General features: G+C 43.6%; 2 protein-coding genes across 6 annotated transcripts; both read right to left on the bottom strand.

Moving 5' to 3' along the window:
- Positions 1-13: 13 nt before the first annotated feature.
- On the bottom strand, positions 14-20,155 carry cep68 (centrosomal protein 68). 5 transcript variants are annotated; one of them, XM_080868455.1, is made up of 9 exons: positions 19,659-20,155; positions 19,326-19,428; positions 16,456-16,739; positions 13,892-14,923; positions 12,761-12,965; positions 12,397-12,557; positions 7,787-7,909; positions 2,520-2,616; positions 14-2,424 (listed from the first exon to the last, which is right to left on the bottom strand). In XM_080868455.1, the coding sequence occupies exons 3-9, from the start codon at positions 16,711-16,713 to the stop codon at positions 2,252-2,254; spliced, it is 2,049 nt and encodes a 682-aa protein (XP_080724581.1). In that variant the 5' UTR covers positions 16,714-16,739; positions 19,326-19,428; positions 19,659-20,155; the 3' UTR covers positions 14-2,251. The 5 variants fall into 5 exon arrangements, with proteins under 5 accessions (XP_080724581.1, XP_080724584.1, XP_080724582.1 ...); XM_080868458.1 differs by having other exon boundaries at positions 12,397-12,554; positions 19,659-20,153; XM_080868456.1 differs by lacking the exon at positions 19,659-20,155 and having other exon boundaries at positions 19,326-19,652.
- A 1,005-nt stretch (positions 20,156-21,160) lies between these two features.
- On the bottom strand, positions 21,161-25,961 carry sdhaf4 (succinate dehydrogenase complex assembly factor 4). The gene is made up of 3 exons (XM_080868460.1): positions 25,803-25,961; positions 23,993-24,106; positions 21,161-21,440 (listed from the first exon to the last, which is right to left on the bottom strand). The coding sequence occupies exons 1-3, from the start codon at positions 25,870-25,872 to the stop codon at positions 21,331-21,333; spliced, it is 294 nt and encodes a 97-aa protein (XP_080724586.1). The 5' UTR covers positions 25,873-25,961; the 3' UTR covers positions 21,161-21,330.
- Between the last annotated feature and the right edge of the window lie 1,841 nt (positions 25,962-27,802).

Below are 27,802 nucleotides of genomic sequence, written 5' to 3'. Positions count from 1 at the left end.
TATTCAGAAGGCAGAATTTCCGAGTTCTGAGTACAATCAAAGCACCACGACTGCAGTTTTTGTGTTGGATGTAAAAGGCGCACATGACGCTGTGACGTAGGCTAGAATCATGGCAGCAGTCAACGACGGTCCAGGCGTGGGATTTCTCTCGTGGAAATATGCACATTATCTTTTCCTTTCTATTGGTAGGTGGCACAGTGCACTGTGGCAGGATAGTGCTAACATGTAAGCAAGCTAGAAGACTTACAGTCTTGCTGGGTATCCAGTTACGGAAGCAACACATTAACAAGAGAATTCTGAGTAAAACCAAAGTTACTTTCCCTAGTAACTAGTTACTTTGAAAGTAATGAGTAACTTGAAGTAACTGAGTTACTTTTGATAGAAGTAACTAGTAATGTAACTAAGTTACTAATTTAAACTAACTTACTCAACACTGCTTGTTTGTAATGAGTGTTTAAGATACTGTTACTTTCATTTCAGATCAAAGCAGTCTGAGCATTCTGTTATAACTCAGAACTGCTGCTCACTGGATAGTTTCCCATTTCAGACCATTCCCTGTAAACCCTGTGATGGTTGTGTGGGAAAGTCCCAGAACATCAACAATGTCTGAAATGCTCAAACCAGCCCGTCCGACATCGACAACCACGCTCAGTCATCTTTCTTCCTTATTCTGATGCTTGGTTTGGCGGTCACAACTATGTCCACATGCCTAAATGCAATGATGTGAAAGGCTGATTAGATATTTTGATTACTGCGATGAGCAGTGGATCAGTCGTATTTAGTAAAGTGATTACATTAGTTTGCTTTTTTTTCCCCATTCCACCAGTTTTGTAAAGTTTCAGAAACATCCTTCACGTTTCATTTGTTTCTGAAAAACTACATTAATCCCACATTTATGCAGAACTCTTTCTGGGTTTGAGAAAAGAAAGAAACATTTTGATGACTTAGTCTTTAAAGGGTGCTGAAAGCTTTTTATTCATTCATCACAGAGTTGAAGTGATTGACTATTCATGCTCTGACATATGTGAAAAACCTTTGGATTGTTGGAGCGCCTTTTATAAAATACGTCCCATTTCTTTTCTGCCGTGAGAATTGAGCATTGAGCAAAACTGTAATTCAGCCTACAAACTTTACAGATGACAATACAACCGATAGGATCCAAAGGATTCCCTGTCAACATCTCTGTTTCAGGCACCAGAGGACGTGTGTCCATGATTGATCATGTGACTGCAGCAAATGGCAGCTGTCACAGAACAATTGGTAGGAGTGGCTCAGGAAGCGGAGACGGTCATCTACTAACTGGAAGTCTGGTGGTTTGATCCCTGACAGCTTTGGTCTGCTGAACTGTGGACGTTAGCTAGAAAGTGCTTCGATGATGTGTTCATTTACACACACGGTCCAATTAAAAAGTGCTTAGACTCACATGTTAAAATGAGTGTTTACAGCCTACTACACAAATAATTAGGGCCTTTGCAATTTTTAAAAATAATTCATCTATTTGAAAAAAGTGGTCCATAAAGTTAAGAACACTTAGTCACTGATAGGACTTCTCCACCTTTTGTATTTTCATGGAACGGTGTGACCAAAAACCTCACTTGCTGTGTGGTACAGACCATCCAGGCACTTTGTGCTTCTGGTGAGTGAAACTCGTATTTTATCAGTGCTAAAAACAGACGTTTGTCTGTGCATTGCAGCTGCACAGTTCATGATTAACCATCATGATAGGAGTCAAGGGCTCATGTTTTAATTTGTCCTGTTTTATGTTCCTGCCCTGGAGTAATTGAAACATTATCTTTTGGAGTAAAAAGCTTCTGTGTTCATTGTGGGCCATGATATATGTGCTGCACACTATGTGTCTCCGTTTGCCTCACAATAGTTTATCTAGTCGCTGCACTAATGTAGTGTTTGATTTACTTTGGCGTCTGGAAATCAGATTACAGAGATCCTTTTTGAAAAGAAATGGTTAACAGACTTTTAATTTGACTTCTGTGAATGTCTTGGAAAAGACAAACGTGATATTAAGTATAGGCAGAAAAACAGTGCGATATTAAGACTAAGAAAAGAACAATTTTGTGTTTTGGTGGCTCGGTGCTGGTCCTGAAGGCTTATGTGAAAAATGAACTGGTGTTTTTTGTGAATAGTAAATGAGAGCCTTGTATCAAAAGCAGAGTTCTTAGACAGAAATAACACCAAATATTTATATTTGTGATGCAGACGTGCCATGAGGTCTGGTCAGCTGTCGTTGGGTCTGTTAAGTTGACTCTTGGACCACTACAGGACACTTTGTGCTCTGCTGGACAGGACTGGCTTGATTGGGCTGACCCAAGCTGTCTATAGCAGACAGGATGGAGGAGAAGAAGTGTTCATTGTGGGCCTGCAGCATTTCTGACTGACTCTCAATCAGGAGCAGGGTGTCTCTTAAAACTGTAAAAGAGAAGAGAGGAAGAACAGTCAGACTCAGTGAGAAAACAAGTATTTAGTTTCCGTATTTCTTAGTGAGCATGCTGTAACAGACTGACATGGAGAGGTGCTGTTGATGCAGCTGAGCAGTAGCTGTCCCGTATTCAGAACGCAGGAGGCCAGCGGCTGATGGCTGCTAAGTTCTCTCTGAAAGCTCTGACAACAAAAGAGCCGAGTGAGTGGACCAGAAAACGCATGAAGTGATGAACGATGCAGTTTTTATGTCTGTGAAGGTTCTCAGTTTTTACTGTTCAAAGTTCACATTAGACTTAACCTTAGATATAAACTATGACCTACAGATATCTGGGTGGTGCTGACAGGATTCATTTATTCAACTAAATCTAAGCATGAAATACCTCATTTCTTATCCAACAGATTTCTCTGTTTTAAAATGGATCAATGGAGCTGGCGTGACAGCCCACAGCTAGACCTAGAGCACCATTCTGTGGAAAATTAAAAATCTCTAACCTGCCTTCCATAAGCTCCATTATTAATCATAATAACTGCTTTACAAGCCTTAACATAAACACCTTTCTGACAGCCTGGTGGGAATTTAAAAAACAAAAACAAAATCTAAATCTAAAAATCTAAACTAACATGCATTTGGAGCAGTCCAGATGTCAGCGAGAAAAAGAGCAGCTGAATTTTGAGCTAACTGCAGTTTATGGAGAGATTTGTGTTAGACCATGGAGAAGAATTACAGTAATCTAAACGAGATGTGACGAGAGCATTGACAGGTATGGCAGTGCTGTTTGGAGTAAGTGAAGGATGAAGGCGGTTAGTATTACTAAAATGAAAACGTCTAGCAGAGGCCCCAGTCTGCGAGATCTTCAACGCACACCTCCGGCAGAGCTTCAACAGCATTCCGAGGGAGACTGGGGACATTGAGTCCGAATGGACCATGTTCAGCGCCTCCATTGCCGAAGCTGCTGCATTGAGCTGCGGCCGCAAGGTGGTTGGTGCCTGCCGTGGTGGTAATCCCCGAACCAAATGGTGGACACCAGAGGTGAAGGGAGCCACCAGGCTGAAGAAGGAGTCCTATCGGGCTTGGTTAGCCTGTGGGACTCCGGAGGCAGCCGACAGGTATCGACAGGCCAAGCGGAATGCGGCTCGGGCAGTGGCTGAAGCAAAAACTCGGGTGTGGGAGGAGTTCGGAGAGGCCATGGAAAAAGACTTTCGGACTGCCTCGAAGAGATTCTGGCAAACCGTCAGACGTCTCAGGAGGGGAAAGCGGTGCTCTACCTGCACTGTGTATAGTGCTGGCGGAGCGCTGCTGACGTCGACTGAGAAAATTGTCAGGCGGTGGAAGGAATACTTCGAGGACCTCCTTAATCCCACTGACACGTCTTCCGAGGAGGAAGCAGAGTCTGGGGATGAGGGGAATGACCCGCCAATTTCCGGGGGCGAGGTCACTGAGGCAGTTAAACAACTCCTTGGTGGCAGAGCCCCTGGTGTTGATGAGGTCCGCCCCGAGTTCCTGAAGGCTCTGGACGTTGTAGGGCTGTCCTGGTTGACACGCCTCTGCAATGTTGCGTGGAGATCAGGGGCAGTACCTGTGGACTGGCAGACCGGGGTGGTGGTCCCCATCTTCAAGAAAGGGGACCGGAGGGTGTGTTCCAACTACAGGGGGATCACACTCCTCAGCCTCCCTGGGAAAGTCTATGCCAGGGTGCTGGAAAGGAGAGTTCGTCCGTTAGTCGAACCTCGGATACAGGAGGAACAATGCGGTTTTCGTCCTGGTTGCGGAACACTGGACCAGCTCTTTATCCTCTCCAGGATACTTGAGGGTGCATGGGAGTTTGCCCAACCAGTCTACATGTGTTTTGTGGACTTGGAGAAGGCATTCGACCGTGTCCCTCGGGGTGTCCTGTGGGAGGTGTTGCGGGAATATGGGGTGTCTGGCCCATTGCTACGGGCCATTCGATCCCTATACAACCGTTGCAAGAGCTTGGTTCGCATTGCCGGCAATAAGTCGGACTCGTTCCCGGTGGGTGATGGGCTCCACCAGGGCTGCCCTTTGTCTCCGGTTCTGTTCATAATTTTTATGGACAGGATTTCTAGGCGCAGCCAAGTGGTGGAGGGCTTTCGCTTTGTTGGCCTCAGAATCTCATCTCTGATTTTTGCAGATGATGTGGTTCTGTTGGCTTCATCGGGTGAGGGCCTCCAGCTCGCACTGGAGCGGTTCGCAGCCGAGTGTGAAGCAGCGGGAATGAGGATCAGCACCTCCAAATCTGAGGCCATGGTTCTCAGCCGGAAAAGGGTGGAGTGCCCACTCCGGGTCGGGGATGAGTTCCTGCCCCAAGTGGAGGAGTTCAAGTATCTCGGGGTCTTGTTTGCGAGTGATGGGAGAAGGGAGCCGGAGATCGACAGACGGATTGGGGCTGCAGCTGCAGTAATGCGGACGCTGCACCGGTCCGTCGTGGTGAAGAGGGAGCTGAGTGTAAAAGCGAAGCTCTCAATTTACCGGTCGATCTACGTCCCTACCCTCACCTATGGCCACGAGCTGTGGGTAGTGACCGAAAGAACGAGATCGTGGATACAAGCGGCAGAAATGAGCTTCCTCCGAAGGGTGGCTGGCCTCTCCCTTAGAGATAGGGTGAGAAGTTCGGCCATCCGGGAGGGGCTCAGAGTAGAGCAGCTGCTGCTCCACATCGAAAGGAGCCAGCTGAGGTGGTTCGGGCATCTGACAAGGATGCCCCCTGGGCGCCTCCTGGGTGAGGTGTTCCAGGCATGTCCCACCGGGAGGAGGCCCCGGGGCAGACCCAGGACACGCTGGAGAGATTATATCTCTCGGCTGGCCTGGGAACGCCTTGGTATTCCCCCGGATAAGCTGGAGGAGGTGGCTGGGGAGAGGGAGGTCTGGGCCTCTTTGCTTAGGCTGCTGCCCCCGCGACCCGGCCCCGGACAAAGCGGATGAAAATGGATGGATGGATGGATGGATGGATGAATGATGTGATTTATATGGGCTGTGAAGGATGACACCCAGACTCTTAACCTGAGTTATCAATGGATGGTGAAAAACTGTCAGAACTTTAGTTATGAGTAAATCAAACCTTGATTTCACTTAATCAGAAATAGATGTGGGTTTGGAAGAGAAGTAGAGCTGGGCATCATCTGTGCAGCAGTGAAACTGGATGTTATATTTCTTGAAAATATTACCTAGAGGTAGAGCTGGGCGATATGAGATTTTTTCATATCACGATATGTTTTTTTCATTTCAGGCGATAACGATATCTATCACGATATAAGCCAAATAACTATATTTGTAAGATTTAAATGTGCCGTTGCTCACAAATAAAATGTGAAATAATCAGCAGCTTGTTTTTAATTTAAATATTTATTTCCCATAATAAGTTCAACAGGGTAGATGTACTTAAGGAACATGAGACTTTTTCAGATAAATAAAGGCAAATATTGCAAACTACACAAAAGGCAGCCGCTAAAGCGTTTAAGTTTCAAAACAGAACAAACAAAACAGACTAAATTGTCAATTCCACTTAGAAACAAAATATTAATTCTAAAAATAAATCTTAGTTTGTTTTACAGAAGAACAGACAAAACTGACTAACTTTTGTCAATATCAAATAAACTGAGAACTAAAAGGAAATTCTCAATCTCTCCTTGTTGTATAGCTTAGCTTTTCAAACAGTTTTAACAGTTACTTTAGTCTGACAAAAGCCGAATGACGAATTAGCGCTTCCAGTCAGAGACTGAGGCTACGTCCGCACGTACACGGGTATTTTTGAAAACGGAGATTTTCCGTTTTCGTTTTAAAAAATAATCCCGTCCACACATAAAGGCAGAAATGAAGGAAAACGCTGCTATGAACATGCCAAAGCAGCAGGTGGCGCTAGATTCCTAACCGTGCAGAAATGTTGGCCAATCAGAAGTCTAGAAGCCTCGGTGGGAAAAAGTAAACAAAGCTGGGGCATAGAAGCAGAACCGAGTCGTATGTGTGGACGGACAGTAACTGTGTGTATATGTGAGCATTTAAACACTGCAGAGAGTAGAATTAACAGTATTGTAGAAATTCATTTCACCGAAACAATAACGTGGCGCACAGTGTGACGCATGCACCAGTTTATTGTATTTCCAGACTTGCTTTCGGCACATTTACAGTGCACGCTACTCTGTTTTTTGTCAGACTTGAAATAGCCGAAATACCTTCACACTACGGAACTTCTATGGCTCTTCCGTTCGACAATCTCTCCGGCGTTGGAACCATCATCTGTTTTCTCTTCGGTCACGCTCGGTTGATTTTTCTAGTCGGCACACTCATTTCCTCCATTACCCGCTGGCTGCTTCCCAAACAAACACACGTGCGACTTGGCACTTGTGCTGTACGTAACAAGTCACGCGACGTGACGCTGCGGCTGTGATTGGTTCGGCTCTGCGCTACTTAATTTGGATTGGCTGACCTTTTTTTCTTTTTTCTTTTTTTTTTTTAAGAGGACAAGAGCGGCGAAGTCTATCGCGATAGTTTAATTTCTCTATCGAGTAAAAGTTATATCGCGATACATATCGTTATCGTTCTATCGCCCAGCTCTACCTAGAGGTAGGAGAAATAATAAAAACCAAAGGCCCCAGGAGAGAGCCTTGGGGAACACCAGAGTTAACTGGTGTAGACAGTGAAAAGATCATTTGAGGTGTTTCTGTACTATGAAATGAATGAAGCCAGATTCAAATTGTTCATACAAGTTATTTCCAGGGGGGCGTCTATGAACCTGTGTAGCCACTCCTTCTTTTTTTTTTTACCTAAAACCTTCGATTAGTTCAGAAAGCTCTCAATGCTCCCCCCAGCAAGCTACCGGCTTCAGTGTCTATAACCCAGTGTGAACTCTCAGGTCATCAGGTGCAGATGTTTTAAGTCTTCCCATGATGATCTAAGTGTGCTGCAGGTGCTTTCAGTTACTGTAGTCCTGTTCTTTGGCACAAGCTTCCTGCTGAGCTGAGGTGTGCATTTCAAAAACAGACTCAAACCATTGTGTTCTCACAGTAGCTGTCTGTGTGTGTGCACATTTGTAAACTTACACCTTTTCTTGTCTTCATTGTAAACATATATAGGTTTTTATGTTTGCTGTTGGGAACGTGGATTTTGAATGTGATGAAATGTGTCATTTAAACAAACTTGCTATCGCCACTGAACTGCTTAATTCATCAAACAAAGGATTTCTCTGTATTACAAATCAATTAACAATTAACATGCACACTGATAAAACTTTCAGTAGTGCTGCTTTAGCCTGTGTGAAACAGACACAGTAACGTTTTTCAGGGCAGGACTGTGTGTTTGCTGCCAGTGTAACAACTCGAGAGGCTCAGCCTTCACCTGGTAGTCAGCCAGAGATGACTTCCCACGATCCACGTCCACAGTGGGTTCAGTCAGCAGCTCCATCTTCTCTGACATGGCATTCAGCTGCTGGATGAGCAGCTTCAGGTGAGAACAGAAGACCTGGAACATACAGTACAGGGAGTGCAGAATTATTAGGCAAATGAGTATTTTGTCCACATCATCCTCTTCATGCATGTTGTCTTACTCCAAGCTGTATAGGCTCGAAAGCCTACTACCAATTAAGCATATTAGGTGATGTGCATCTCTGTAATGAGAAGGGGTGTGGTCTAATGACATCAACACCCTATATCAGGTGTGCATAATTATTAGGCAACGTCCTTTCCTTTGGCAAAATGGGTCAAAAGAAGGACTTGACAGGCTCAGAAAAGTCAAAAATAGTGAGATATCTTGCAGAGGGATGCAGCAGTCTCAAAATTGCAAAGCTTCTGAAGCGTGATCATCGAACAATCAAGCGTTTCATTCAAAATAGTCAACAGGGTCGCAAGAAGCGTGTGGAAAAACCAAGGCGCAAAATAACTGCCCATGAACTGAGAAAAGTCAAGCGTGCAGCTGCCAAGATGCCACTTGCCACCAGTTTGGCCATATTTCAGAGCTGCAACATCACTGGAGTGCCCAAAAGCACAAGGTGTGCAATACTCAGAGACATGGCCAAGGTAAGAAAGGCTGAAAGACGACCACCACTGAACAAGACACACAAGCTGAAACGTCAAGACTGGGCCAAGAAATATCTCAAGACTGGTTTTTCTAAGGTTTTATGGACTGATGAAATGAGAGTGAGTCTTGATGGGCCAGATGGATGGGCCCGTGGCTGGATTGGTAAAGGGCAGAGAGCTCCAGTCCCACTCAGACGCCAGCAAGGTGGAGGTGGAGTACTGGTTTGGGCTGGTATCATCAAAGATGAGCTTGTGGGGCCTTTTCGGGTTGAGGATGGAGTCAAGCTCAACTCCCAGTCCTACTGCCAGTTTCTGGAAGACACCTTCTTCAAGCAGTGGTACAGGAAGAAGTCTGCATCCTTCAAGAAAAACATGATTTTCATGCAGGACAATGCTCCATCACACGCGTCCAAGTACTCCACAGCGTGGCTGGCAAGAAAGGGTATAAAAGAAGAAAAACTAATGACATGGCCTCCTTGTTCACCTGATCTGAACCCCATTGAGAACCTGTGGTCCATCATCAAATGTGAGATTTACAAGGAGGGAAAACAGTACACCTCTCTGAACAGTGTCTGGGAGGCTGTGGTTGCTGCTGCACGCAATGTTGATGGTGAACAGATCAAAACACTGACAGAATCCATGGATGGCAGGCTTTTGAGTGTCCTTGCAAAGAAAGGTGGCTATATTGGTCGCTGCTTTGTTTTTGTTTTGTTTTTGAATGTCAGAAATGTATATTTGTGAATGTGGAGATGTTATATTGGTTTCACTGGTAAAAATAAATAATTGAAATGGGTATATATTTGTTTTTGTTAAGTTGCCTAATAATTATGCACAGTAATAGTCACCTGCACACAGATATCCCCCTAAAATAGCTAAAACTAAAAACAAACTAAAAACTACTTCCAAAAACATTCAGCTTTGATATTAATGAGTTTTTTGGGTTCATTGAGAACATGGTTGTTATTCAATAATAACATTATTCCTCAAAAATACAACTTGCCTAATAATTCTGCACTCCCTGTACAAGAGCAGATGCTGCTGGTGCAATAAGCTGTACGTTTTACGTCCAATGGATGATGATCTGATTAGTCGACTAATCGCAAAAATAATCTGTGACTAGTCGACTATCAAAAATAATCGTTTGTGGCAGCCCTACAGTACATATTATTCATGGTGCTTTTAATCATATAATGGTTGAAATATTGGAATACACAGATACATATCATTGAGAAATTCAAACAAAGTCACACAGTACAGAACAAGCCTGGCAGAGGAAGGAAGTGAAAGATTTAAAAGATTCTGGAAAGAAAACCAGTGAGAGATGTCCAAAGACCCCAGAACTAAGGATGGGTATTGATACGATTTTCATGATTCCGATTCCATTTTCGATTCAATTCTTTATCGATTCTTTATTGATTCTTTTTAAAAAAGGAGAACACTAAGGTCGATTAGCTTAGAACTTTGTTTTATATCTTCTCTTTGAACAAGATAGAAATTTAGGAGTAACATGGCCTTACAAACCCAACAGTGACATCTTAAGAGATCCAGCCTACGGCTCTTCAATGGGGTGTCACAGGGACCCCAGGAAAACATTGTAAATGTAAAATAATAAAATAAATATTCTTCTGTAGCAATTACACAAGAATATCCAGTAATGTCCCTGCCTACAATGAAACACATTTACTTACTGAAAATCACCTGCTGTGGCAAACGGCTGCAAGCCTTTGACCACAAACTGAGTCTCTGCTCGGTGACATTAGTCTATCCTGCCTGAAAGGAGACGCTACCGGCAGACTGCAGCGAGAGCTGCCAGCATCTGAGCCAGACTCTGTCTCTCTCATCATGGTCACTAAATGCACAGTAATGGCAGGTTTGTAATAAGGCAGATCGCGCTAACATAATATGCACTGTTGTTGATTATTTACCTGCTGCATTAACGGGAGAGGACGTGCAAACGTTACCGCTGCTGCTGGGTTGAGATTCATGGAATTAAAAACACGACATTCATTTAAGGTCATCGCGTGTTTTGTGAGCAAATGCTTTTGCATATTCGTAGTGTTTCCTCCCTTAAATGAAATATAAATATATATAAATACCTTGGAGTACACATTGACAATAAACTGGACTGGGCTAAAAACACCACAGCACTTTACAGGAAGGGCCAGAGTCGTCTCTATTTTTTGAGGCGACTGAGGTCCTTCAACATCTGCCAGAAAATGCTCAGGATTTTCTATGAGTCTGTTGTGGCCAGTGCGATCCTCTATGCTGTTGCATGCTGGGGGAGCAGGCTGAGGGCAGCAGATGCCAACAGACTCAATAAACTGATCCGTAAGGCCAGCAATGTTGTGGGGATGGAGCTGGACTCCCTCAAGGTGGTGTCGGAGAGGCGGATGCTGTCCAAGATAAAGACAATGTTGGATAACACCTCCCACCCACTCCATGACATGCTGGTCAGTCACAGGAGCTCGTTCGGTGAGAGACTGAGATTACCGAAAAGCACCACTGAACGACACAGGAAATCATTCCTGCCTGTGGCCATCTCCCTGTACAACGCATCCACTTAACACACTGTTTGCTGCTACAACTACACATGTTTCTTTTCCAAATATTTATTTATGAGTGACTTATGTATGTATGTATGTATGTATGTATGTATATATTGTACTATTCTTAGTTAGTGTATTGTCTGTCTTGTCTTAATGTTGGTTTAAAATGGAGCACTGTAACAAAAAATAATTTCCCCCAGGGATCAATAAAGTATTCTGATTCTGATTCTGATACTTTGCAAGTATTGCAAGTTGCCCTGTTGTCATCCGTTCTTGTAAAGTATGACCAAACTTTTGAGCGTTTGAGCCACTGTGTTTCCTGCCAGGTAAATGACGCTCCGCAACGTGGTGACGTCATTCGGGGCGACTGGAATCGATAAGGGAATTGTTTGCAAAAACGGCAAACACTTCCAAGGAACTGAAACAGTGGGAACCGGTTCTCAACAAGAACCGGGTTTCGAAACCCATCCCTACCCAGAACAGCTGCAAAGAGACTAGTGAGGGACTTAAAGAGTGGAGGAAAGCTAGGAGACATAACTTAAACATAAAAACAGACTGAATTACTAGAACTTTAAGTCAAGGTTATAAAAAACTTCAAACAAAAGAGCAAACATTATAACTTAATACTGTTGAGTTCTAAGGATATCAGCAGTTCAGCTGATATTTGTTCACCTATTATAAAGCTAAGTTATCATAACTAACTGCCTGACGATGGATACAACAGAAACAGGAGAACAAACCAGCTGCTCTCCGCTGAACGATTCATGATGTACTCTGAGTGGCAGGGGAGCAACATGAGGACACTGTCACGGTAAATGTGTCGCAAATGTAAGAAAAACATCTGAACTTTTTAAATTTTCTGTTTAGTTTTTGTGTGTGTGTTTTAAACACAGTAACGGCTTCAGCCTTGTTATTGTTTGGTGGCCCTGGTCCTTTTGCTCGAGCCACTATGATGTGTTGACGCATATGAATGACTTTGAGTTTGCTTGTGCTGCAGTTAAAGTGAAGCTTAGAGGATAAAATGACACAGCTTTTTAATAAGAAGGCTGAAGACCAGACTGTTGATCCTGGGGCTTTGGGTTTTGGCACTGATGCCCGTGATAGGTTCACCTTTCCAGTCAAGGCTTAGTGGACCTTTCACTATTAAAAGCACTTTATTAGACAGGGACTACTTGATGCAAACACCAGAGAAGAGGAATAATCAGTGGTCATGTAAACCTCTTAAAGCGCCATAATACTGCTACTTCTCTTCCTGAACTAAGCAGTGATAGCCACTCCATACAAAACCCTACACTGGCTTCATTAGTGACATCTGCCATAGCAGGAGTTTAATCTGTTGATGACTTTCAGTCTGAAAAATTAGTCACAGATCCAACTGCGTCCCTACCTTGATGTGTTGCATCAGAGAGTCACTGTGCTCCTGGCCCTCCAAGCTCTCCTTTGGATTATCAATCAGGCTGAGCCCACACAGCCGGTCCACCAGAGTCTCAGCCTTCTTGAGACTAGGGCGACCCAAGCCACCGTCAGCATGCCCTACGTAAACCGCTGCTGACGGAGAGAGAATAGTTTTTGTTTGTATTTTCCTTAAGATCAGAAATCTCAAAATCACACACTTGCAAACCCTGACAATTAATCCGAACTCTTTTGGATAAAGAGATGGAAATATATCCATTGCAGTGAAGGTAATTTGATTCTTTAACTGTGTACAGGGCTACAATCTAAACATCCTTACAAATATTTATTACAAATACCTGTTGGAGGAGCATTTTTGTGCTCTGTGCTCCACTTTTTAAAGTCATTTCTGTCTTGTTTGTCCTCCTGGAGCTCCTTGACTTTAGTCCTTTCCTCTTGTTTTCCTGACAAGCTGATAGAAGAGGGCCAGGAGGTGGTGCATGTTTCCAGAGAGTCCCAGTTAGCTGTGACAGGCCAGCTCAGCTGAGCTGTCATCTCCCTCACCTGCACACAGGGACCACAGTGATGATGTGATGCGTTTTGCTACTTTAGCAAGAATTGCTAAAGGAATGCACAGTAAAAATACAACGTTGTGAACATGATTAGCAATGATGTAAAGCAGCGGTCCCCAACCCCCGGGCCATGGACCGGTACCGGTCGGTGAGTCGTTTGGTACCGGGCCGTGAGAGTTGAGGCTCAGGTGTGAAATGTCTGGTTTTCAGGGTTTTTATCGGTTTTCAGCGTTATTTTGTTATCCTTTTTATCGTTAACTCTGTTTTTCTGGGTCTTTTCACGTGTGTTATGAATAAATCTTCTTTTTTTTCGGTACCGGTACTAGTTTTATTTTGTTGTATTTATCCGCGACACCTTAAAGGCCGGTCCGTGAAAATATTGCCGGGCATGAACCGGTCCGTGGCGCGTGTTACACCCCGGCCTAGGCAACCGGCGTGCAACGTATGAAAATAAAAATAAGAAAAAAAACACACGAGAAAAAAACTAAAGCTCTCCACCAAAATCCCAAAACGAAGGTGTCTCAAACGAAAATATTAACAAACCCATTCACAGCTATTTACAACAGACTATTTATTTACAACAAAACACCAAACTATTTACAACACGGGGGAGATCGCGACCATGACCAACTGACACACAGGGCTTAAATACATAGAAGGAGCAATCAGGGAATAGACCACAGGAGGGAAACACAGCTGGGGCAAATTAGACCTGACGAGACAAGGAAACGTAACCTGAACACTCTAAGATAACAACAGACCTTCAAAGTAAAACAGGAAACACATGACAGTCACGCAAAAACAAAACACTGACAACACCGAAACGTAACACGCGAAAAAGGTTGGAGACCGCTGATGTAAATGGTTCTGCTTGCACAATCACCAGAGTGGTAAAGTCAGCGTACATATAGTACTGACCTGTCTGGACAGGAGCTGCAGCTCCTCCACCTGGTCTGGAAGAGGCCGGAATTCCTCATCCAGGTCCCCGTGCACACACCTGGACTGTCGAAGTACACTTTCAGAGCGTATGAAAGCAGAAAAGGTAGATGTGGATCGCATATGGTGCTGATCATTGAGACTATCATTAACAAAAGGATTTCTTTCCCCTCCATCCTCACTGCAGTCCAGACAGTCCGAGGACAAAGAGAGCAGGGATAGTGGTTCACCTGAAGATCTAGTGATAAACTGCAGGTCAGGTGACATATAATTCGAGCTGAGAGCGATTCTTTCACTGCTCTGTCCTCTTGCACCGGTTGAAATGTCCAACCCTGGCAGGCTGGTGGAACTACATAGGTGGCCCATTGCAATTCCTGAGTCCTGCAGGTTGAGGTTTGTCTGAAGGCTGTCATCCTGAAGGCTCTTGGAGCTGTCCCATTCACTGTCTACCTGTCTTGGTCTTAGTGGGTAGGTGTAATCCAGCAGTTCCTGGTACTCCTTGTTTGGGTCCCATGCTGTGCAGTGCCTGTTTGGAGATGGGGGCAGAGTTTCAGGGATGGCACAGGCCCAGTAGTCTGCCTGATAGGGAGACTTGGGAATCTCTTTGGAGTTTACTCCAAAAGAACACCGTTTTCTTTCTCTCCAACTTCTCTCCCTCCGGCTCTCTATCACATGCTGAGCTTGGCTTCGTTTGTTTGAACAGGGGCTGTACGTAGGATAAAGGACCGTGGAGGTCAGTCTGGGCTTCGGGGGAAGGTCAAGTCCACAGACTTTAAAGTTAGACCTTGAGAGGCTCTGCTGAGCCAATCTGTTTCCAGGGAAAGATGTTCCAAATGTAGCGGAGTCCTCATGGTGCAGCTCTGAAACACCCAAGGGTGAGCCCAGGTCTTCTTCAGAGGTAGAGGGAAGTGATATTTCAATGGGAGACGGGCTAAGTCTCTGTGGGATGAGCTCCTCTCTTGGTTTGGGCAAGAATTTAATATTATGATGTTCACTTCTGTCCTGTTGTTTCTCCTGCAAGAAAAATACTGTAGCATTATAAACCTTATTATTGCATCAGAGTAAAAGCTTCTGGCATTTAGTCGTTTACATCAGCTTAGACGTTTAAGCTACAAAGTGATGAAGAGAATAATAGAAAGTGACAAGGATGGCATACATTCTTAAGTGAGCAGTCATTTATGGATAAATGAGGAGGTTAAAGCCCTGAAATACTGTACATTTACATTTCAAGTTCCATCCATCCATCCATTCGCTTCCGCTTATCCTTTTCAGGGTCGCGGGGGGTGCTGGAGCCTATCCCAGCTGTCATAGGGCGAAAGGCGGGGTACACCCTGGACAGGTCGCCAGTCTGTCGCAGGGCCAACACACAAGGACAGACGACCATTCACACTCACATTCACTCGCACATTCACACCTAGTGACAATTTGGATTATCCAATTAACCTATCCCCACAAACTGCATGTCTTTGGACGGTGGGAGGAAGCCGGAGTACCCGGAGGGAACCCACGCAAACACGGGGAGAACATGCAAACTCCACACAGAAAGACTCCGGCCTGATGGTGGAAGTGAACTCAGGACCTTCTTGCTGTGCGGCAACAGTGCTAACCACCGTGCCACCGTGCTGCCCCTACATTTCAAGTTAAACAACAAAATACCACAAAGATCATTTTGTATCATACATTTATACAACTGCCTGGAGCTTAATTTCTAACCCAATGATTTACTGTCTATAGCTTTAAAGGAAACTGGAGTAGCTGCTGATGACACAGACACACAGGATCAGCTTCTCTACTGGTTATAAATCCACATCATGCTTGTCCCCAAAGCTCTGCCTGTGGGTATATAGAGCTAACGTTAACTCAAAGCTGACTAGCTAATTAGCCCTGCTAGGGAGCTACAGAGTTCAGAGAGTAATTCACTGGGCTTTCAGTTCTGTAAGGGTGGGAGACGATTATACTGTAAGTACACCTAAGTTATACTTTTGTTGTGCTGGACCCATGTAGAGCCTGTGGCCTAGCCTTCGTGCTTTGGAGTTCTGACACCCAAACACGAGCTGACGGTTAGTCTCTTTGAGGTTAGACATTCCAGCTGATTTAAGGGATAGCAGCTGAAAAATAAAGCAGAAATCCATAATAGGAAGCGACGATACTGAACAAGCCAATCGCAGTCATTGCACTGATGCAATGCGCAGATTCATTTGTTTCAGCAGAGCATGTTGGGATTAACCAGCACATGTGCTTCGGTTCCTTGCCACTGTGTGGCAGCAGCTTCATCTTAGCTGCATGCCAACGGATTAGTTATGTTTTTCACAGAACATTTTTTACCGACTTTGAAGTGTGGGAGGCGGAGATGTTACAAGGTCTAGAAGCAAGAGACACCACATATTTTACACCTCACAGTTTATAAAATTCTTATAACACTATATAAATGCGTTTTCATGATATGGGACCTTTGACAAAAGCCAAGTCGTTCTGTGTCTGCTGTATTGTTCCATCTAAAAGGACAAAGATTTTACTTGGAGGTCTTCTTTCTCCATGTTCCTTACCTTTTCCATGAGCCTCTGTGGACGTGTCTTCTTTAAGATGGACACATGCTCTTCTACAGAAAACAGAGGCTTCCTAGTGAGATATTGCCTGCCTGTCAGATACTTGGAGGTTGCTGCCATGGTAACACCTTTGTATGGCTCTTCTTTGTCCCCCTTTTCTATCTTGACTCTTTCAGTGACTTCTGGAGTTGAGCATCTCTTGCTCTGTAGCTCTCTGCAATTTAATTTCCAGCGCTGGCGGCATCCCTTCACTTCCATTGCACAAAAGGAGACTTGCCTCAGCCCTGAAATAACACAAGAAAGAAGCAAAGTACATGAGAAAATATAGAAAGAATTATCCAACGTCTGGTAAAACTAGAGTTATTGTCCTTTCTTATCCAACAGATGTGCTGGCTAGGAAGAGTTTTCCTCTTCTAGGATACAGGATGTCATTTATTCAGCAGATTATGAAGCAAATAATTTGTTGCTGAAAATTTGCAGAACATAGAGCCATAAAAAAAAACTAAAGTTCCAATAGTGCAAGGTTCTGCTCAACTTTTCTTCTGAAATCATGCACAAAAGTCCTCTGATAACTTTAGTCCAAACAACTGATATTTTGTTAATATGTATTGCTGTTGTCGGTTTATGAATGTACAACATGAAGTCACCATAAACACACTTAAACTGTTGCTTTTGATATTTGGAATTTTCTTTACTCATCTTGAAGCCAATCCCAGCCACCGTGGGGCGAGAGGCAGGGTACACCCTGGACAGGTCGCCAACCCGACACAAATAGACCGACAACCATTCACACTCACATTCTCCAGTTACCCTAACCCCACTGACTGCATGTCTTGGGACTTGTGGGAGGAAGCTGGAGCACAAACACGGGGAGAACCACTCCACACGGAAAGGCCCCAGTCGGGTGGTGGGATGGAACTCGGGACCTTCTTGCTGTGAAGCAACAGTACTAATCACCGCGCCACTGTGCTGCCCCAAATGATTAATATTAATAATAATCGATGTCCCTACCCTCACCTATGATCACGAGCTCTGAGTACTGAGCGAAAGAAAGAGATCGCTAATATAAGTGGCAGAAATGAGCGTCCTCCAAAGGGTGGCTGGCCTCTGCCTCAGAGATGGGCTGAGGAGCTCTGGGAGGGAGGGGCAGAATAGAGCCGCTACTCCTCTACATTAAAAGGAGCCAGTTGAGGTGGTTCCAGCATCTAAGAAGGGTGAGTGAGCAGGCCCAGGTGCATGCCAGATATACATGTATATAAACTTTCAACTGTTATGAGATTTGAGATTCGTTCTCTCAGATTAATCATCATACATCATACGTATGTCATCATACAAAAGGCTCAAACTAGAGGCAGCAGGTGTTTTGGATTCTTTTTTTTTAAATTGAACTTCTTATTGCAAAGCAGGAAAACAGCAGTCATGAACATACACATGACAGAGATGTACTTAGATGTATGGAGGTCAAGGGAGTCAAAAAAAACAAACCAAAACAAAAACAGCAACAATAATAAACAATGAAAAAGACTAGCAATCATCCCTTTGTTGCCAGGCCAAATCCCATAAACCCAATTGCAACCTCTGAACTGAAGGAGTGTCCAAATAGGTCCCGGCGGGGTAAAAAAGGAAAGGTTTGTCCTTGAGCGCTGTAGAGAAGGCAACGATATGTGGCAGGTAGCTCATCATTTAGCCCTAACGAGCAAGTCCTTGGACCCAGATGCAGTCGGCAATTAAATATGATGCAAAGCTGGTCTATGAGTGATGGGTGCTTTGGATTCTTAAATTATGTCATTGCTTAATGTTCTGTTTCTGGTCCAAAGTTGTTTATGCTGTTATTCTTATATCCATCCATCCATCCGCTTCCGCTTATCCTTTTCAGGGTCGCGGGCGGGGGGGGGGGGGGGGGGGGTGGTGGTGCTGGAGCCTATCAGCTGTCATAGGGCGAGAGGCGGGGTACACCCTGGACAGGTCGCCAGTCTGTCGCAGGGCTAACACACAGGGACAAACAACCATTCACACTCACTTTCAAACCTAGTGGCAATTTGGATTATCCAATTAACCTATCCCCACAAGCTGCATGTCTTTGGACGGTGGGAGGAAGCCGGAGTACCCGGAGGGAACCCACGCAAACACGGGGAGAACATGCAAACTCCACACAGAAAGACCCCGGCCTGATGGTGGAATTGAACTCAGGACCTTCTTGCTGTGCGGCAACAGTGCTAACCACTGTGCCACCGTGCCGCCCCTGTTATTCTTATATATTAATTTAATTTTGCTGCTGTAAACTGCTGAAGCAAATAATACAGTTTCGAGTTTACTTCACTGCACCGCACTCTGTAAATAGATCAGTACATTCAATGCAACACAGCAACAAAACGATTCCCTTTTTAACTCCAGCAGCAACAGGATATCCGCATGTTCGCGATGCATAGAACAAATCGGTTCTCTGACTACATACAGTCATCATCAGACACAGCGTGGACGTGGAGGAAACGACGACAACAACAAGCACAGAGGACTAATGTTCTGTCCCCTCATGACCTCTGTCATGGTTCATCTTCACTAGTCTGTAGTGCTGAGCGTCACAGTCCACGAACGACAGCCCGGATAAAAAAACACCAGCCCAAACAAAACCCACAAGTAACAAAGTACGCGCTGACTCTTACTGACGAACCTCGCTCTGTGATGGAAATCTTCCACTGTTACACGGCAAACTCAAACATTTTCAGCCTCATAAAGTTTCCTGTTCAAACTGTATGACACTTCCCATTATTCAGCAGTGTGTGTGTAAGTCAGACCAACAGCCAGTTATAGAAAATATATTAAAACAATCTATCTTGTTTAGGAAAAGAAAAGAAACGACAGATATTTACCAGCGTAGCTCAGCTCGAAGCATCCATCCGCTGTAGCTTGGTCCCCAGCCTGCCTCCTTGCAGGGTGTAGTCGTTAGAGCCGTAATGATTGCTGAGTACAAGCCTGTTCAAAACAGTGTTATTAGCATCCAGGTTGTGCCTTATAAAGGAAATGTCGATTTACTGCCACTCGGCTATATTTATTAGCCTACTGGTGTTTTATTATAGCTTGGTATTTGTTGTATATAAAACATATTTGGTATAAGATACATTTCAACGACACAAAAGTAAGTAGTAATTACAGAAACACATAAAATAAAGGTAAAAAAAAAAAAGCGAATGGGTCTTTCTTACGGTACGTGACTGTGACGGAGCTCTTCTTCTCGCGAGTTTTATGGTCGTTGCCAAACTAACTTACAGGAGCGTTGCTGCCACCTACTGGAATTTGGACGAGAGTGCAGCAGGAGAAAACAAAAAACAAACAAAAGAGAATAACGACATTCATCTTCATTGGCCAGTTATGTGTACACACGCAAGGAACTGAGCCCCGGATATGAGCTCAATGTACCTACAGAATAGACGAACAGGCAAACAGCAACACGACGCAGAAAATAACAGCATATTTTTATGGTGGAGTAGTGTTCAAAGATGCACAAAGTGCCCGTCTCTGTGTGGATATAATAGATTTGGTTGTTCTTACCACAGTGTTGGCATTGGTTGCTATAATTTCTAACTGTGGAATCCCATAGCTGATGATGTCTTCTGCTCATTACAAGAACTAGAGGACGTAACAACGCTGGATACTCCTGTGTGCACTCTTTTATACTCTGCCAAGTGCTGATTTGTATCTCTCCCTCAATCTTCCAGTCTGGACGTACAATCACCTAGTGTCAATTGGATTTAATTACATTTATCATTAGCTCATTTCTCTTCAAAATCCTGTGCCAATCACAATATACTAAATACAATTAATTTTATTAAATCATACATTTTAAAAGTCATTCATTCTTTTACATTAATGGTTTCTTAGTGTCGGAGTAAATCCCCTCCCATCATTTTCACACACACGCAGCAGCCTCCAAGGCATCTTCCCACACTGTCAGTGTGAGGCCTGTCATTAGAATCATTATTATATTTTCTTATTCATTCTATTGGTTAAAGGCTCCTGTAAGTGCAACACTGAGGGAACAGTTCACCCTGACCGATGTAGGGTTAAAGGGGACCCCGCTCTGGCGCCAGGCCTGCGGAGGGTGCCTGGTAGCCGGGCCTTAGCCCATGGCTCCCAGCTGGGTGCCGCCTGAAGAAGGGACATGGGACCACGATCCTGTAACCCCAGCACTTTTATATTTATCAACCTGAACATATATATATGTGGAGAAAGAACCGACAGTCATGTCTTTCTCAGAGCTGTAGCAGAACCATCAATGTGCAAACTCAAACTCGTAAAATTCTTACCGGTAAGTGATTTTGACTTTTTTGAACATTAACCCATTAAGTATGAGATGAACTAGGTCTGTGACAGAAGACTATTGTGGCTCTTTGAAGTTGAAGGCTGTGTTTAAAGGTTTCGACTGATATTTAATTACTTTTTCATGTGTAATTGTTGCCTGGCCTGAGTGTTCAGTTAGCTCTGTATATGATGGTAACAGGATCCAGACACAACAAACACAACGTAAGTGTGCACGTTCCACATGCAGTGAACCCAAGCACCTGCTTATATTCCTGCACCTGCTTTGATATAAAATGAAAATGGTAGAAAAACAGCGTGGGGGAATTCTTCTGTCAATAGATTAGCAGAACAGAGGTGTCTCTGTAGTCATACTTCTATTGACATCAATGAAAACACAAAGTGTATCTTTGTTGTTTTATTACTTTAATTTGGCAACTTGCTCGTTGCTCCTCCATCACGATTAAACAAAAGACAGAAAACCACTAATGGCTACATACATATCCAAACTGCATCAGTATGTCATTTTACAGTACATCTCCATACTCATAAGGTACATATTAATTTACAGATAATGAGCTAGAAGTCTACACACCGGCCCTTCCTCTCCCAATCTCCATAGCGAGTTGGCTCTGGACCCCGTGGGCCCCCCTTCTCCTTCGTCACAGGGTTCACATCATCAGGGAACTCTGAAAAAATAAGAGTAATTGAGATCTTCAGTGACAGTTTTCCTTTTCTCAGTTTACAATAAGGTGAGTTTCAGACCTTTTGAAACCTCTAGACCAGGGGTGTCAAACTCCAGTCCTCGAGGGCCAGCATCCTGCTTGTTTTTGAGATATCCCTGCCCTACCTGCTGTTGATCACCTGGATCAGGTGTGCTTTGCCAATAAGAAGCTAAAAGGGCAGGTTAGTTGGAAAACAAGCAGGACAGCGGGCCTCGAGGCCTGGAATTCGACACCTGTGCTGTAGACCAATTTGTAATGAAAATGCATATTAAATATAAAAATATACCTTGTCTAAATAAACGCACTGTCCATTCAAATGAAAATGTTTTGTTAGGAGGACTAAGCACATAGTCTAAAAATGTTTCTTAATATGAAAGTTTGAATCCATTTCAACGACTTTGGCCGTTTCTGATTTAACTTCATGGTCATTCTGGAGATTACAGTTTGCACTTGTGAGCCATTTCTAAACTTAATCCCTATAACCACTTCCCAAAAACCAACATCCCAGATAGGGCCGCTCGATTATGGCAAAAATGATAATCACGATTATTTTCACTGAAATTGAGATCTCGATTATTTGACGATATTTATTTAACGATAACAATGTGTTGAATAATGACTTTAAAGATTGTCAAAAAATAATATAAAATAGTGCAAATACTGATAACAGTGCAAATGTTTGCAATATAAGAAATAAATGTAAACTTCTATGTTTAGTGAACTTTGCAGTGTTGCTCTGTGGTGCAGCTACACTGTAGCAAAGTTTACACACTGTGTCTACTTGATCCACGTCTGACTGAACCCATAATGCTTCCACACCACTGAAGGTTTTTACCTCTTTTTAACCAACGGCAGTCACTCTCCTCTCCAAATAACTTCTGCTTAGCTTTCCGAGCTTCCCTCGGGTCCTCTTAATTGTTGTGACGCGTGTTCGAAATGCAGAGAGGTGCGCTCGATTTGTCACACGGAGCAGCGCCAGAGTAAAGCACGAGGGAGGGGCTAATAATCGGCTCAGTCATTTTTAATGATCGTTGAAAGCCCAGATCGTAATCGTGATTAAAATTCGATTAATTGAGCAGCCCTAATCCCAGATGTCGGACAGAACGTGGATGTGACTCCTGAGTTTGTGTGTTCCAGTAACAACATTTGAAAAGTGAGAAAAAACCATAGCATGCTCATAAAAACATTCATGTATAACTACCAATGTAGCATACTAGCTTTTAGAGCTTAAACACACTCCTGCAGCGCGTTCATGGACAGAGGCGGCTCAGTGTGCTGCTTATGGCTCACTTATTTAATCCAAAACAGTGGCAGTACAGATGAAAGTTTTACAGTCCCACTGCTGTTTAAACTCACTACCACCATCACCTTGAACTGGTCCCTCAGGGTTGGTGGGTTGGCTCCGACTTTCTGAATAGGAAGTACAAACTGAAGTTCCAGATTGAAACTCTGACTGGGAGCTCTGAAATTCTGATTTTATTTGGAGCAGGACACGATTCCAGCTGCCACAGGACGAAAGGTGAGGTACACCTTGGACAGGTCATCAGCCTGTTGCAGAGCTAACAGAGAGACTGACAACCATTCACACTCACATTTACAACTATAGGCAATTTAGAATGACCAGCTAACCCAACTCCACTAAATGCATGCTTTAAGACTGTTGGAGGAGAACCCAGTACAGTGCTAAACACTGTCCCACACACACGGCCAATTAGGCCACGCGGTCATCAACAGTTTTACTCTCCTGTTTTATCTTAATCTCTGTTCGTGTTTCGAAAAACAGAGACTGTAATAAAGAAACAGCACTTTCATTCTTCATCATCCCCACTCGCTGTCTGAGGAGGGTGCACAGTATCCTGCGGGACCAACATCACCCTGCGCGCCACCTTTTCCATCTGCTGCCCTCAGGGAGAAGGTACAGGTCTATACAGGCCAGAACATCCAGACTGGCCAACAGCCTGTATCCACAGGCTGTGAGGCTCCTGAACTCTCTGCCCCCCTCTCACGGACAATAACCATATCCAACTTCTTAATAGCAATGAACTGGTCTGCATTGGTGCATCATATCTTTATTCTCTTCCCCCTCCTGCCCCCCCCCCCCCCTCTTTCTTAAATAGATAACTATCATATCTGATATCATATCTCACAGTACAATAATATTGAAAGGGTTGCATTGCTGTATTTTGTCATGTTTCTCAGGTCTTTGTCTGAATTTCTACGAACATTATTGCTAAGGATTGTCTTATTGCATTGGAGTCACACTGGGTTAAATATGTACACTTGGGTTTTAAGGGGTATTTATTATTTTCTTCTTTTTTTTTTGGGGTTGTATGGAAGCCCCAAACGCAATTTCATTGTTCTTGACAATGACAATAAATAAATAAATACTAAATAAATACTAAATACTAACAGTATTATTTACAGTTTGTTCGCTGATCACTTTGGTTGTCAACTTGTTCAGTGCAGTTTGTAACTGTTTGTTAACTAGATGCAGAAACGCTTTGTCTCTTTCTCACTTTCTAGTACATCTTTGCTCGTCTCTTCGAGGTTGTCAAACCGTCCTTTTGGGGTTTTGGCCTTCTTCAATGGCTCCTTGTCATTCACCGCTCTGCTGGCTGCCCGCAAACACCCTGAAGGAAGAGACACACTCAAGTATTAGGTTCCAGTTTATTCAATGGCGTCTTGTCTACTTTTGTTTTGTTGAAGATCTGTACCCTGGCCACTTCTTCTATGGAAGGGGCCTGACCTTCCATGATGGTTCCTGTTCTTGCTCTTCTTCTTTCTCAGGTTTCTGCTGCCTAAAATATTCACTATGCATACTATCAGTTGTACCTATCTTCCTGTATACTGGCGTTAACACTCACTAGTCCTCGGCCACCTTCCTTCCACTTAGCATACAGACTTAGGGTGCTGGGTTTGGGGTGAAATCCTCCATGCATGGTAAGGAAGTTCCTTGTCTTGATGTCAGTGGCTTCTGTTTCCTCCTTTGGCCAGTTTATTATCCCAGCAGGGCGTAGATGTTGATTGCCTGGATCTTGTTCTTCCCATTCAGCTTACTCTGCAGATATTTGGTGGTTGTGGCTTTCCTGGCGGCCTCTTCATGGTTTCCCTTTGCCAGGGGGATTTCCAGGTACATATTGCTATCCTCAGTAATGTTCCCCTTTGCCTTCAATTACTACCTTTGCTCTCTTTGTTACCACTCAATTACATTTCTCCAGTCCAAATGACATTCTGATGTCACCGCTGCAGATGTTAGCGGCATGGATCAGTGAGTCGATGTTTCCTTCACTCCTGCCCTGTAGTGCTGTTCGCCGCATCAACACTGAGTTGCTGCTGCTCTCAGGGTACTGTTTATCTTGTACAGTTCTAGGCACTCTAGAAGCCATGTGTGAGACATACACCTTCTTGTGGTCAATCCAGGCGGTGCACAGGTTGTTCAGTCTGGTCAGTCTCGTGTGGCTGCTCCATCTAACATTAGCTTATGTTTTGCTCCTCTAGTGTGCTTGACAATTCCCTTCAGTGCCCTGATCATGTATTGAAACATGTACTGTTCATCTTAGCACTTATGATGCCTGACAGGTGCTTCCCTATTGTATTGAGGCAGGTTATTGGTGGTAGTTGGATGGGACTGGTCCCTTCTGGGGATCCTTGGGAATCATTTAGCCATTCCAAGTCAATCTTGTCCATCAGCAGCTGGTTCATTTGTACTGCCAGGTGCTCGCGGAGTGCAGTTAGCTTCTTTGTTAGCCTGGTGCTGTCCAGAGACCCTTTCCTGGATATCTGCCACTGTGACGGTTACTGGATCCTGTTCACGGAGGCTGCTGTGGTTTGCTCTTAGTCACTGAACATTGTTGTTGTGTGTTGCACACATTAACACATATCTATGATCTTTCTCAGCTGCTTCTGGACCCACTTAAATGTCAAGAAGTGTGAGTTTTCTCCCTTACAGAATGCAACATATCCCGTCTGTAACTTTCCTCTGTCAGTGCGCCCCAGGGTGGCTGTGGCTACAATGTAGCTGCCATCACCAGTGTGTGAATGGGTGGATGACTGGATGTGTAAAGCGCTTTGGGGTCCTTAGGGACGAGTAAAAGCGCTATATAAATACAGGCCATTTACCATCTTTCCAATCAAGAAGAAACATTTATCCACTATTTAGAATACGGACTCTTCTGTTCATTAATTATGTACAGGACCTCCTCCTGGCTCTGTTCTTTTGTTCTGCGGGTAGATGTATTAAATAAAGCATTTAAAGAACAACAACAACTTGCAAATATAGTTCATTTTCGAGGTTCCGTTTTCTCTTACTGAAGCGAACAAACTGACCTGTGAAAAGCGGCTCCACAGCTGGACTCTTCCAGAACAGCTGTCTGGAACACACGCGCAGAAGAGACATCTCTGAAAAACAGAAACCAGCAGTTGTTTTCTATGTACTCCGCCTGCACTTATACAATGACGTTACTGTTTGTCGACTAACATTTACGCAATTTTCATCATCATCTAGCGACGAAAAGTGATCGGCGAGCCAGTGCAGTGCTGCATGCAGCCAGCAGGGGGAGATAAAGGCTAAATATCCGTTTTGATATTGACTCGTCGGTTTAATTATTTAATTAAAATACAGCTTCACATGTAGAAAATAAGGTTGTGCAATTCATCCAATTTTAATCTAGTTCGCAGTTTTAATTTTCAGTTAAATTAATGAGATCAAGCAGTACAAAAATGCGCGCTTTGCTAACAGAATGCAAAGGAAAGCAGAGCAGCCGCTCCCTGAATCAGCGCTGCCTGCGTGTGCAAATCACAGCTCACTGGTCTGGACGGAAAACACGGGGTCACTACACAGCTGCGTCCCATCTACGTCAAACAGTTTTTCCAAATTTGTCCGATAAACCCACCGAGGATGGAAGGCTTAGGAGAATGTTCACAGTACAAGACAAGATACACGATCTCCTGCAACACCTGAACTGTACACGTGATCTCACAGCTGTGGGGGACTTTTCTGTTTTATTTACATCACACAGGTACAATGAATGGAGTGTTATTTTTACGTGCAACAAAAGTATTTTTTCCCATTAAACTTAAATAATCATGACAAATAGTCCCGATCTAAACAGTGATAAAAGAAAAATTAAATATACAAATACAAAACAACAGCAATAATAATAATAATGACAACAATAATAAACATATGCATGCCATATTTTTTCTTTTTATCATGTGCACCTCCGCATTTACCAGTGAGTTAAATTGATGAGTTTTCATGTTATTCTACTTTATATTTCCAGTGCACCAAATTTTAGATGGAATAACCTTTGCTGTCAAATTAACGTGGCAGCAAAAGTTATTAGAATAAAAACTTTACACAGTGATTCATAAACAACCAGCCAATAAAATAATGCCACCTAAGAGGTTAAATGAATGGCAGTCATCATCCCTTCAAAATTAACATTTTCATACAATACCCCGCACCACCACACACACACACACACACACACACACACACACACACACACACACACACACACACACACACACACACACACTATGGCCCTAGTATTGGTATATATTGAAAATATAAAATTTCAGACACAACTTGCAATTAAAATACTTGAACTTTATTTCAAGCAGCAGCTGTAAAATAATTCTTTGACATTAAAGCATGCAGAATGATAATGTAATGATATAACATTATTATTAACAGTCACTTAAAATGCAGTTTCATTTTGGAACTTAGCCCTCTAACTGTTGTACAGCACTGTGCGCCTGGAGTGTTCAGCTGCCCAGATGAAGAACGAGAAACTCCCTCTGCTCTTGTACTGCCAGTTGACAGTGGAGTCAGCTGTTTTCACAGGACAAAAAAGTGTTGGGCACCTGAATCAAGTGAGAGAAAGCAAAACCACACACCCAGTATATACAGTCCAGTCTCATATGAGTCCAGTTCACAGAGACACTGGCCACAGCATCAGCTTACAGTTTTTTACAGACGCTAGGACACATTTCTCAATACTTAGGTCACGTTTGCAAAACTCCTCACACAGTGAGCACAACAGAAGTCTATGTGGGCTAAACTGAGGACCAGTTATCATTGTTTTGGCACAAAATGCATTCAATGACTACATCTCTCAAATTTCATGAATCATCTTCTCACTCAGACACAACAACTGCCAAAAATCTTTGTACGTACAGGACATTTTGCATGTGCTTACATACTGTTTTCAAAACTGTTAAACTTATGGCCAAAACAATAACACAATGCAAAACTTGAAAAGACAGCAAAATTCAACAACAATATTTTATTGAAACATATTTTAAATCTAAAAATGCAGTTT

The sequence above is a fragment of the Rhamphochromis sp. 'chilingali' genome (assembly GCF_963969265.1).
Source record: "Rhamphochromis sp. 'chilingali' genome assembly, chromosome: 20".
Lineage (NCBI taxonomy): Eukaryota > Metazoa > Chordata > Actinopteri > Cichliformes > Cichlidae > Rhamphochromis > Rhamphochromis sp. 'chilingali'.
This window is presented reverse-complemented; position numbering and strand designations above follow the sequence as displayed.